This window comes from Trachemys scripta, chromosome 1 (assembly GCF_013100865.1).
Source record: "Trachemys scripta elegans isolate TJP31775 chromosome 1, CAS_Tse_1.0, whole genome shotgun sequence".
In the NCBI taxonomy this organism is placed as follows: Eukaryota; Metazoa; Chordata; order Testudines; family Emydidae; genus Trachemys; species Trachemys scripta.
Window position 1 is genome coordinate 252,763,492 of NC_048298.1, and position 13,811 is coordinate 252,777,302.

At 41.2% G+C, this 13,811-nt stretch overlaps 1 protein-coding gene across 1 annotated transcript in view; it reads left to right on the forward strand.

Annotated features, from left to right (window-relative positions):
- The window catches only part of TGDS (TDP-glucose 4,6-dehydratase), a 38,820-nt gene that overhangs the window by 15,735 nt on the left and 9,274 nt on the right, over window positions 1-13,811 (forward strand). The window contains exons 4-6 of the mRNA XM_034758268.1: window positions 3,663-3,753; window positions 6,935-7,077; window positions 10,116-10,214. Of these exons, the coding sequence (XP_034614159.1) occupies window positions 3,663-3,753; window positions 6,935-7,077; window positions 10,116-10,214 (333 nt within the window). The remainder of the gene's footprint in view (window positions 1-3,662; window positions 3,754-6,934; window positions 7,078-10,115; window positions 10,215-13,811) is intronic.

A 13,811-nucleotide genomic window follows, 5' to 3' on the forward strand; every position in this document is an offset into this window, starting at 1 on the left:
CTTAATTGGCCTCTCAGAGTTGGTAAGACAACTCCCACCTGTTTATGCTCTCTGTATGTGTGTATATATATCTCCTCAATATATGTTCCATTCTATATGCATCCGAAGAAGTGGGCTGTAGTCCACGAAAGCTTATGCTCTAATAAATTTGTTAGTCTCTAAGGTGCCATAAGTACTCCTGTTCTTTTTGCGGATACAGACTAACACGGCTGCTACTCTGAAACCTATTTAAATCTTACGTGCCTCAGCTTCCTCATTTGTAAAATGGGAATAATACTTCATTACACACCTCACAAGGGTGTTGCATGGATTAATTAGTTGATGTTTGTAAAGTACTTCTAAAACTGGGAAGCCTAATATAAGTGCAGAATGTTAATGTAACAGATAATTGGGCTGGTGATATATTTTAAGATTATGAGAGCATACTAGGACATATATAGCTATACTAAGTACTATGTGCTATGCATTGCAAGGGCCAAAACCAAAAGCCTGCAGGTTCTAATATTTGTGTATAATTTTAAGAGTATTAGCATTGTTCAGCATTCCCCACTGAAAATTACTGGAATTTTGATGACTCTCTGAAGGGTGTATTTCTCTGGAGGTACAGTAAGAAACACATTATTTTAAGTATCAGAGGGGTAGCCGTGTTAGTCTGAATCTGTAAAAAGCAACAGAGGGTCCTGTGGCACCTTTAAGACTAACAGAAGTATTGGGAGCATAAGCTTTCGTGGGTAAGAACCTCACTTCTTATTGGGAGCATAAGCTTTCGTGGGTAAGAACCTCACTTCTTCAGATGCAAGTGAGGTTCTTACCCACGAAAGCTTATGCTCCCAATACTTCTGTTAGTCTTAAAGGTGCCACAGGACCCTCTGTTGCTTTTTACATTATTTTAAATCCTTCATTGACTTTTTGCAAACACACTGGTTTCTGTAGCAAAGGCTGAGTAATGCTGATGTTTAAAGAACATTTACTAGTGTGTTTTTTGGTGTGTAGCATTTTGAGCAAAGGTAAACTAACACTTTTGCCTGTGTAGTTATATAAAATAGTTATATTGTTGGAACTATTGCCAGCCAGTTGGTTGCCTTGCTTCTGAAAACTATGAGCTAGATGCTAGAATGATCTTCAGTTCATCTTCCATTTTTTAAAGCCACTAGGTGTCGCTGTTCATTCACAAATTATTCATAATATCTTTATGCTTTATGTATAGCAGGGATTGGCAACCTTTGGCACACTGCCCGCCAGGGTAAGCGTCCTGGCAGCCTGGCTGGTTTGTTTACCTGTCGTGTCCACAGGTTCGGCTGATCGCAGCTCCCACTGGCCCCGGGTCACCGCTCCAGGCCAATGGGAGCTGCGATAAGCTGCGTGGGCTGAGGGATGTGCTGGCCGCCGCTTGGAAAGTGTGAAGTACATTTCTATTTCCTCATTTTTAGAGGTAGCTGTAGTTTGTTCTCTATTAATGCATAACTACAGGAAAGCAGTTTTTGAATCACTTAAAAAAAATTGGATATGTGTTTTTTTTCTTTGTTTTTAGCAGTGCTTTTGCTTGCTCTTTGAAGACTTTACTTGCTTTTTCCTATGGGCAATCTTAATTTTCTATTAACTGACTTTCTTATTCTTTCAAATAACAGAACTTTTGTGGCTTAGCCTACAAATTCTGGCTTCATGAAGATTGTTTTAGGACAGAGTTTTTTCACTTGCTCTTTCTGTGATAGTTCACATTCCAATTCATGAAAATGTATATTAACTGCTGAAGTAAACTAATTAGATAATTTCAAAGATGTAATTTTTGTAATTTTCTCTAATAAACTTACGGTGGCTCTTGCCATTGCTAATTCATTTAATATTTATTCTGTGTAATTTAAAAACTATTTTAATATTGACAGCAGCTAGTTCTAGAATATAAGACTATCCTTCCTTTATCATCACCAACTGACAGGGAGGTTGTTGGTTTGAACCCCCCCCCCCCCCCCCACAAGATTGTGACTTTTTAATATGAACTTTATTCAGTTAATGAGTATAGCAGGGGTAGGCAACCTTTCAGAAGCGGTGTGCCTAGTCTTCGTTTATTTACTTTAATTTAAGGTTCCGCGTGCCGGTAATACATTTTAACGTTTTTTAGAAGGTCTCTCTCTATAAGTCTATATATTATATAACTAAACTATTGTTGTATGTAAAGTAAACAAGGTTTTCAAAATATTTAAGAAGCTTCATTTAAAATTAAATTAAAATGCTGATCTTACGCCACCAGCCTGCTCAGTTCACTGCCAGCCTGGCGTTCTGTTCACCTAGGCTGGCAGCGGGCTGAGTGGGGCCTGACCTCTGAAGCCCCCCACACCCCCAGAAGGGTGGGTGGGGGGCTTCAGAGGTCAGGGCAGAGGGCTGGGGGTGTGTGGGGGGTGCAGGGCAGAAGGCTGGAGGTGTGGGGGGCTTCAGAGGTCAGGGCAGAGGGNCCCCCACACCCCAGAAGGGTGGGTGTGGGGGGCTACAGAGGTCAGGGCAGAGGGCTGGAGGGGTGTGGGGGGTGCAGGGCAGAAGGCTGGGGGTGTGGGGGGCTTCAGAGGTCAGGGCAGAGGGCTGGGAGTGTGGGGGAGGGCAGAGGGCTGGGGTGTGTGTGGAGGTGCAGGGCAGAAGGCTGGGGGTGGGGGGGGGGTTCAGGGCAGAGGGCTGGGGTGCTCAGCTCAAGGGGGTGCTCCCAGCCCCCTGCCCTCTGAACTGAGCGGCTCATGGCAGGGGGCTGGAAGGGATACGTCCTGTTCCACCCCCTTCCCCAAGGCCCCATCCCTACCTCTTCTCTGCCTCCTTTACCCAGGGCCGGCTTTAGCAAGGGGCCGCGGCTGTCTCGCGCCGGCTGGAGCTCCAGCCGGGAGAGCGGGGCCTCGGGGCTTTTGCGGAGCAGCGAGCACGCTGCCACTCCTCTCCCCTCCCTTTGCAAGGGCTGGCGCAGGGAAGGAGAGGAGGAGGGGCAGGAAAGCAGGTTGAACCACGGCTGGGGGAGGGAGGGAGCTTGGTTGCTGCAAGACGAAGCTTCTGCCTCCTGCTCCAGCAGGTGAGAGCGGTGGGTGGGGGGGCTGAATGTGGTTAGGGGTCGGAACCGCAGCAGGCAGCCGCGTGCCATTCAAAATTGTCTCGCATGCCGTAGGTTGCCGACCCCTGGAGTATAGGTTAAATTAACGGGTCCTTTTATGTTTAAAGTAACATTTCTGCTATTTTAAGAGTATGGCTAGTTTGACTGCAAGTATGAGGGTTACACAGAATTTTATTTCTTTAGCTGTAAAATGTGTTGAGGGAACTGAATGACTTTTGGACATGATTTGGGAATTTATTTTATGTAATAGTTTATTGTAAGTATCAACAAGAGTACTTCCCCCACATTTACTCATTGAGGTAGTCCCACTTGTATGTAAGTGCTTAGCTCTTTTTGATTCTCATGTACTATGTTTTTTAAAATAAGCTATTCAATAAATATGGACTGACATGATGGTATACAAGTAATCAATAGGAATGCAGTCCTGCATAAAGTCATAGATAAAATGAACAAAACAGACTACATGCTATTTATACACTTTAGATAAATCTTGGTACAGTTAAGAATCGAGACTCCATTATTAAAAACTGACTTGAATTGCTATCTGTGTTTTTAATCTAATTGTTTTTCTCTTTAGGGTGACATCTGTGAACCCCATTTTATAAAACTACTTTTTGAAACTGAGAAAATTGATATAGTACTACATTTTGCAGCACAAACCCACGTAGGTGAGCATTGTTGATGTTGTTGTAATAAATCTACTAGGTGTTTTGTTTGAAACAACTAACCTATTCATGTTGTTGCTGTTTTCATTCCTGTCGCTTTCGTATTAAACTAAAGGACCATAATTGTCTATTTATTATAGCAACACCAAGTAGCACTGTTAAGACTCAGGGTCTGTCAGTAAGGCCGGATTAAGGCATAAGTTAACTAAGCTACAGCTTAGGGCCTCACAATATGAGGGGCCTCTAAAAAAGAAAAAACTGACTCCATTTCAAACTTTATCAAAATCGGTTGATAAATAAAGGCGATATGGGAAAAAGAAGATTCTCTCTAAATATAGACACTTCTGTTCAAATATGACAAAAATATACACATCTGGCTACACAAATACCCTTGTCCTATTACCCTTCACTAATCGTTCATTATTGACAGGTGGGAGGCCAGGTTGAGAAAAAAAAAACGATAATTGCACTTGTAAAATTAGTCTTTATACGAGTAAGTCTGCTATCAGTCTCCTAAGGCAGTGTTTTATTGGCCAGCTGCTTCTAGTTTAGCATCCCCCTTGGCTGGTAATAGCTGGAAGGCCGCCATCTTTTGTTTACGGTCCAGCACGCTCAATCATGTAGTGCCTTCATTCCTGTTTTTCTAAGTTTTCTTAAGAGTTAGTGTGTTCTTTCTTCTTTAGATTTGTACATACATACCGTTGTGTATGTTAGTGCGCATGCCGCTTTCTACTTTATGCACTATCCATGCTTCACGTGATTGAATTTGCAGGTGATCATCTTATGGACTTGGGTCGAGTGGATCTTGAGGATAAATTTGTGTTGGCTTCCCTCTGTCAGTTTCAGGAACCTTCACAGTAAATATCAGAGTGCTGACAAAAGGATAAATAGAGGATTTTTGAGAGAAGTGAAGGAAGATATACATATATATCAAAATATTCTGAGTACTTGGTGAGCAAGTTATTTCAAACTATATGCATATGTGATTTATAGGCTTTAATAGCCTATGATATTCATTATATTTGCTTGAATATAGGCTAATTTTTCTCACTTTCTCAATGCCTGTCTAGAGATTACCAGTCTCTTTTCTGGTAAATTCTTTCTCTTTCACGCATATAGCTTGTTGTCACTGTGTGTCCAAGGTGTTTACTCAAGATTAATTAATGGCCCTGGGGGAGACAGAGGATAGAGAAGCGAACACAAAGAGAGCTTTTCTTGTAGCGTTTTCTAGGCAGACGTCTATCTGCTCCGAGCATTCTGTACATTGAAAGTGACAAACTCTGTAGCTTATCATGTGAGGACATCATCAATGACTTTGCGCTCCAAAAATCACAAAGGAAAACGTTTTAAATTTCAGTGTTAAAATTAATGTGATGTGCAAACAGACATACTGCAGAATCTCCTTTCTTAGATGTTTTTAAGGCCAGACTTGACAAAGCCGTGGCTGGGATGATTTAGTTGGGGATTGGTCCTGCTTTGAGCAGGGGGTTGGACTAGATGACCTCCCGAGGTCCCTTCCAACCCTGATATTCTATGATACTACTAACATTCCAGACTGTGAGCAGTTTGACAGCTCCTATTTTCTTTAAAGCTACCCGCTAGAGAAAATATTCCTTTACTCTTTTTTCTCTTACCCCTCCGCCCCACCATTCTCCTTCTCCCCCAAGAAATTATACTGGTATTAGGTGCAAGGCACGGTTCATTTCTGATCCAGGGATAGGTTTAAGGTTGAGTATCACAGGACCATCCTGACTAGAATGGGACCATTAGACAGGAAATTTCCTTCAGATTTGTTTCTTGCACTGTCAGTTCATGAGACTGGGCCTTAAAAGGTTACTTCAATGCCCCCCTCTCCCTTGCTCCACTACCCATGCACAATACCTTGAACATCTGTAGTACCTGTATTAGTATAGCCTGGCTTTCTGGATTCTGAACTCCTTTTCACAAATCAAGACATTTGGATTGTATTTCACTATCTACAAATAGCAGGTTTAGTGTGAGTCATTTGTGAGACTTTGGACTGGGTGATGCTCTTTTTGCTCTCAGGTCAGATGTTAAAAGTGTTGGTTCAGGATTCCTACATGAAATCCCAACTTTTGATAGCTTCTTTCTTGGGGAAGCAACTTGAAGAATATTCCTTTCTCATTTCCTCCTCTACTGTAGGGAACCACCATTCTGGGACCCTGCACCCCAAAATGGGACCATTTATCTATTCTACATTATTGTATCAAAGTGGAAATGATGGAGCATTGCAATTATAAAAAATTCTAATGTTATAATGTCAGTTTTGAAGTAGTCTTTAACATTGTAGATCATATGGGTGTCTCGGTGTGTGTGTGTGTGTGTATATAGAGAGAGAGCGAGAGAGTGCACACACATGTAGGGCTTTTAAGAGATTTCCAATTTATATTTACCAGACTACCAAATATGAATACAGCATAAGGCAAATTGAAAAGAGAATGCAGTTAAGGTTGAGCATTCAACCGAACTCTTGTTTTGTTTTGTTTTGTTTCTTCCTTAAATTCTGAATTTTTCTATCTTAATGCTGGGGTTTTTTTAGGGGTGTGTACACATTGCAATAATAACAAATTTTCCTGAAGAACTCTCCAGAAAATACTTTGCAACGTTGGGAAGTAAAACTCGCATACATTAAGGCTTTAACTCCTGTCAGTTAGTTTTAGTGTCTTATCTAATGAGAATTGTTAAAACTAATGTTTTAGTAATAACAAATTAATGATTGGATATTGTATTGCAACCTATACTTAAACCACATTTGAGTTAGGCCTTTTGTTACATAGAGGGGTTTGGTTGTCTTGTAAACTCAAGTGAATTGACTGCCGTTTAACTTAGTTAACTATCACTACTGTAAAGGCAAATATAGCTACTCCGCAACATTTTATTCCTGGTTGTAGTTCACCCTGGAATTGGTCATGGTTCGTTACCAAGTACAAACGTTTGTCTTGGAGCAAATATTGGGAATGTCTATATTTGTCTTTATAATCATGTTAATTGGCAATCAACACCACCAAAAACTCTCATCTCTACAGTGCCTCATGATATGGTTTCCTGTTAATCTTTTCATGCCAAGTCATCTTTTTAAAGTCTTCAGTGCCTGAAATGAAAACTATTTTTCATTCTCTACCCTAGTGAAATTAAATTTTAAGACAAACTCATTCTGTTATAGATCTTTCATTTTGGCGTACCCTGGAATTCACCTATGTGAATGTTTATGGCACTCATGTCCTGGTCACTGCTGCATATGAAGCCAGTGTGGAGAAGTTCATTTATGTCAGCACAGATGAAGTATATGGAGGTAGCATTGATGAGGTGAGCTTGAAAACACAGCTGTATTTTTTTGTACCTCTGCTTGTTTTATGCATATTTTTAAAGATTTTCAACAGAACAAAATAAGATTTTAATAACTTCCCATGACTTCTGTGAATGAACTATCATATACTGTATGTGCTGTTCCTGAAGATAATGAAACTTATAAACAAATACTGATTGTTACTAAAACATAGTTTAGTAACAGTCTCTTATTCATCGTCTTTTATCATTTGTGTATTACATTTAATACAGAATGCCGAGAACAATGGGTATACAGTTAAAAAAAAATGCATTTGAAGAAATAAAATTTAAGTGGTATGGAAAGAATGTCCTGTCACAAATTCTGCCCAGGGTGTTTTTGAGCCTATCTTTATTTAAAGAACATTTTGTTCTTTCTGCCATTCTTTGTGTGTTGTCTACTTAGATTGTAAGTTTTATGTGACAGGGAACTTGTTTTGCTATATATTTAAGGGCTTGTGTACATGGTAAGTTACTGTGTGGCAAGCCTGGGTATGAATCTGCATGGTTTGGCAAGCTATGCTTTCAAGTCGTCATATGTCAAGCTGCAGTCCTGGACATTTGCTGAGCTGTAGCAGTGACGACAGAGGATGTTATGGTGGAGCAAGCTAGTGCACTGTAGATTCACACCCTGGGTTGCAGCACAATAACTCGCCATGTAGAAAAGCCCTGAAATACCTAACACACTTTTGGGCATTTTGTAAATAAGGAAAGACATAGCCTTGTTTGACAGTTTGTGGCAGTGATTCCTTCATCAGTGCAAAAAGTAATGGCGATAACTATTTCTCAGTATTGAGGGGATAACCTTACTGATTACTACCCATTCACAACTTCATTTTTAATCAGCAAGGAGGATTGTACAACTTATGCCCACTTCGATTAAAAGAAAGAGAAAAGGAATACTATTTCTCATAGATGAATCACAAAATTGTCAGACACATAGATGAACATAATTCGTTGGGGGAGGGTCAACGTGGTTTTTGTAAAGGGAAATTATGCTTCACCAGTCTACTAGAACTCTTTGAGGGAGTCAACAAGCATGTGGACAAGGGGGATCCAGTGGATATAGTGTACTTAGATTTTCAAAAAGCCTTTAACAAGGTCCTTCACCAAAGACTCTTAAGCAAAGTAAGCTGTCATGGGATAAGAGGGAAGGTCCTCTCATAAATGATCTGGAAAAAGGGATAAACTGTGAGGTGGCAAAATTTGCAGATGATACAAAACTATTCAAGATAGTTAAGTCCCATGCAGACTGCAACGAGCTACAAAAGGATCTCACAACGCTGGGTCACTGGACAACAAAATGGCAGAAGAAATTCAGTGTTGATAAACACAAAGTAATGCACATTGGAAAACATCCCAACTATACATATGAAATGAGGGGGTCTAAATTAGCTGAAGAAAGAGATCTTGGAGTCATTGTGGATAGTTCTCTGAAAACATGCATTCAATGTGCAGTGGCAGTCAAAAAGGCGAACAGAATGTTGGGAATCATTAAGAAAGGGATAAATAATAAGACAGAAAATATCATATTGCCTCTATATAAATCCATGGTACGCCCAAATCTTGAATACTGTGTGCAGATGTGGTTGCCCCATCTCAAAAAAGATATATTGGAATTGGAAAAGGTACAGAAAAGGACAACAAAAATGATTAGGGGTATGAAATGGCATCCGTATGAGATGAGATTAATAAGACTGGGACTTTTCAGCTTGGAAAAAGAGATGACTAAGTGGGGATATGATTGAGGTATAGACAATCATGAGTGGTGTGGCGAAAGTAAATAAGGAAGTGTTATTTACTCCTCATAACACAAGAACTAGGGGTCACCAAATAAAATTAATAGGCAGCAGGTTTAAAACAAGAGGAAGTATTTTCTTCCACACAACGCACAGTCAGTCTGTGGAACTCTTTGCCAGAGGATGTTGTGAAGGCCAAGACTATAACAGGATTCAAAAAAGAACTAGATAAGTTCATGAATGATAGGTCCATCAATGGCTATTAGCCAGGATGGGCGGGGATGGTGTCCCTAGCCTCTGTTTGCCAGAAGCTGGGAATGGGCAACAGAGGATGGATCACTTGATGATTACCTGTTCTGTTCATTCCCTCTGGGGCATCTGGCATTGGTCAATGTCGGAAGACAGGATACTGGGCTAGATGGACCTTTGGTCTGACCCAGTATGGCCGCTCTTATATTCTTCCAATAAGGAATTTTAATATGGCCTACTTTGCATCTATATCCATTTAACTAAGAGGTTCTCATATCAGATCTACCACTTTGTTAGGTTTCGCATCATAGCAAATTAGTGATAAGAAAGTCTTGCTCTGTATCAGTTGCTGAAATTGTGGTTGACACCACTGGGATGGCAGGGGTATGTTGCTCTAAAGAACTCATCCAGTCCAGGGTATAGCTATGTGTGGGTCTGGAGATTACCTTCAAGAAAGTAGAGAGATTGGGTAGGAGGTTTTGTGCCATTGATCATGTGGATTTTAAAGTTTCCCCAAGATAAGTGGTGTGAACGTCATCACCATGTCAGACAGAACCTCAGTCAGTTCCAGGCTATGTTTACACTGCACACTTTACAGGGGCACAGCTGTGCCACTACAGCAGTGCCGCTGTAAGTTATACAGCGTAGTCCCTCTTTGTTGGCAGACAAAAGAGAGCTCTCCTGCCGACAAAATAAAACCACTCCCAACTAGGGGCAGTAACTTTGTAGCTGGAGAGAGTCTTCTGCCAGCAAAGTGTTGTCCAGACCAACACTTTTTGTCGGTAAAACTTTTGTCCATCTGGATTGGGTTTTTTTTCATATAGACATTTATACTCTGCCTAAACTTCTCCTTTGTTTTCAGCTGAATAGTGTATTCTTCACTTCCAATACTGTCAAACGACTTCTGTATTTTACCCCAGTTGTGGTAGAAATGTTCTGACAGCAGCTTCAGTATGAAGCTTTAAAAACATTCTAGGATTCTTTAGGATGAAAGCTGTTATATAATGCAAGTTATCATTCTTTTTATTTCAGGAATTTGATGAAGCTTCACCCAAACGACCAACAAATCCTTATGCCTCATCTAAAGCAGCTGCAGAATGCTTTGTTCAGTCTTACTGGGAGAGGTATCAGGTAAGCTTATTCAGGTTTCAGAAACTATAAGGTTTATTGCAATAGCATCCCTTCCATATGTGTCAAAGTAAAATCTACCACAATGTGTAAACACAGTGTGTAGGAATATAAGCCCACATTAGATCTGAGTGAATTATAGTTTTAAATTGAGTTTGGACTTTGACATAAGTAATAGGCGTGAAGCAAGTGACCAAAAATAATGAGATTATGAGAAAGAGGGATTGTTTCGGTTAAATTTATAGCAACCCTGGAAATATTTAAATTTTGGGCTGAATATTAGAAATAAGGAAAACATGATAGATTGGATGCTAGACGCAGTAAGTGATTAATTATGTAACTTTGTTTAGAAAGACATGTGGAGTTCAGTAGCTAGGGGAAAATACAGCAAAATAAGATAAGAAAACCAAGAAGAGAGCAAAGTGCAGCCCTAAATTGCTACAGGTAACTTTCACTAAGGTCCAATAACCAGTAATGACATTACATGTTTGTTATAGTATATAAAAAGCAACGTTTTTTTAGGAGTTCTTAGTACAGAAAAGCACTGACCCTTTTGGAATCATGCCATGATAGAAAGGTATCTTCTGGGCCTGAACCTGTTACGTTTTGGCTATTGCTTATAACTGTATTATTGCTGGGGGTATAGAATATAAGGAAGTATGTGGTTACATTGATATTGTACTCCTGGGGGAATTCCACACCAAAAAATTAAGTTCCATGCATAATATTTTAAAATTCTGCATATTTTATTTGTCAAAAGAACACAATATAATCATACCAGTTTCAATTATTTTTGGTCATTTATTTCAAATGCCTGTCAGCAAGTATGTCTGTAACAATACAGATAACAAAAAAGATTCAGGAAATGTTTTTTGAGAAATAGGTTTCTTATTAGGCATATTAATACAGAACTCTGAGTAATAATTCATTTAAACTACAATACAGAACCGTATTTCCTGCATCCCTCAGAAGCAGTGCAAAGACTTCGGGGAGTCAGGAGTAACGGAGGAGCTGAGGGAGACGGAAGTAAATTGCTGGGAAGGAGCCTGGGTGTGAACTTGGAGGGTTGTTGGGTATGGGTAGGAAAAATATGGAACAGGTTTTTTTGTGGGGTGGAGAGAGATTCATAGAATCAGAATAATAGAGTTGGAAGAGACCTCAGGAGGTCATCTAGTCCAAAGCAGGACCAACACCAACTAAATCATCCCAGCCAGGGCTTTGTTAAGCCGGGCCTTAAAAACCTCTAAGGATGGAGTTTCCACACCTCCTGAGGTAACACATTCCAGTGCTTCACAACCTCCTAATGAAATAGTGTTTCCTAATATCCGACCTAGACCTCCCCCACTGCAACTTGAGACCATTGCTTCTTGTTCTGTCATCTGCCACCACCGAGAACAGGCTAGCTCCATCCTCTTTGGAACCCCCCTTCAGGTAGTTGAAGGCTGCTAAGAAATCCCCCGTCACTCTTTTCTTCTGCAGACTAAATAACCCCAGTTCCCTCAGCCTCTCCTTGTAAGTCATGTGCCCTAGCCTCCTAATCATTTTCGTTGCCCTCCGCTGGATTCTCTCCAATTTGTCCACGTCCCTTCTGTAGTGGGGGGACCAAAACTGGACACAATACTCCAGGTGTGGCCTCACCATTGCCAAATAGAGGGGAATAATCACTTCCCTTGATCTGCTGGCAATGGTCCTACTAATACAGCCCAATATGCTGTTAGCCTTCTTGGCAACAAAGGCACACTGATGATTCATATCCAGCTTCTCGTCCACTGTAATCCTGAGATTCTTTTCTGCAGAACTGCTGCTTAGCCAGTCGGTCCCCAGCCTGTAGCGGTGCATGGGATTCTTCCTTCCTAAGTGCAGGACTCTGCATTTGTCCTTGTTGAACCTCATCAGATTTCTTTTGGCCCAATCCTCCAATTTGTCTGGGTCACTCTGGATGCTATCCTATCCTCCAGTGTATCTGCCTCTCCCCCCATCTTAGTGTCATCTGTGAATTTGCTGTTGGTGCAATTCATCCCATCATCCAGATCATTAATAAAGACATTGAACAAAACCGACCCCTGGGGCACTCCACTTGATACCGGCTGCCAACTAGACATCAAGCTGTTGATCACTACCCGCTGAGCCCGACAATCTAGTCAGCTTTCTACCTACCTTATAGACAGGATTGTTAGGGAGCTTCCCCCATGCAGACCCTGTCTGACCCCTAGCATCTCCCATTCAGTCAGGTACATCTGCCCCTGTCCCTCATGTGTTCCTGCACCCCCATGTGTCCTTGCATCCCCTATGCACGTGTCCCTCCACCCCCACTCAGACACCCACTCTCCCCATCCCCATGTGGTCCTGCACCGCCTTCCCCTGTCCGTATGTGGCTCTGTACCCCATCCCCATGTGTTTCTGTGCCCCCACTCAGCCACTCCCCGTCCCTATATGTCTGTGCCTCACCCAGCCATTCCCATGTCTCTGTGCCCCCTCCCCATGTGTCTCTGTGCCCCCACTCAGTCATTACCCCGTCCTTATGTTTCCCTGTTCAGCCCCCGCCCCAGTCTGTCCTTCCCCACTAGCTCTCATGAGCTCCTGTCTGACCTCCCCACCCCCTGCCAGCACCCCACGCTCTCTGTTTCTCCAAAGCTCCCCTCTCCTGACCTGGCCTGACGTGCACTGCAAAGAAGGCAGGCTCTTTCTCTTCCTCAGCTGGATGGGAGCTGCTGCTGTTCTTGCATCACAGCGCCCTCCGGTGGGCAAAAGGCAGAACTTCAGCAACATTTAGGCAGAAGCTTTTTTCTGCTCAAAAATTAAAAATATACACGGCTCATTAATTATGCACGCGTGTAGTAGCACAGAATCCCCCCATGAGTAATATTTTGAATGTAATCAACAGCAAGTGGCCTTTGGACTAATAAAAGAATGCTTATGTGGAAACTGAGTCACGGTAAACCTTAATAAACTGTTTAGGGAAATTATTTCTGACACAGTACCATCTGATTCACAGTTCTGTTTAAATTGGATCAAAAGGACACTTGCCTATCCTGTTATTAAAGGCATTCAAAACAAACAGATATTTTTTCATTGTAATTGTAAACTTCTGAATTTTCATCTTTCTTCTACCAGTCTATGAAAACTAACTAAATTCCCTAGTTTCTAAATTACAGCTAAACGTAAAAGAAATCATATATTCCAAAGTAGGGGTGTGCGAAGTTAAGGTAACCAAATTTGATTGTCTGCTTCCATGGGGAAAGCAACCTTCCATCTTTCCTTATTTATTTTTATTTTAAGCTTTAAATTGCTATGCAGATCCTTGTTTGTTTAAACATTTCAATTGTAAACTGTCTTGCTTCATTCTTCATCTTATTTTTTTCAGGCCTTTGAAGGCTCTTCATAAGTTTGTTGTCTTTGGGATGGGGAAAACTCAGGGATAGATGTCTGTTAGTGACAGTGAAACATTTCTTTTGAATAAGAAATGTCACACAAAGGCTCTTTATATTGTCTACCGTATACATGTTTGTAGTGTCCTCTAGACAGGAATGCAAATGAGAATGGGGAACAGGAACTTCTGTTGCTGACTGCATGTCTCCATCTCTAAACTGGAGGTATTTG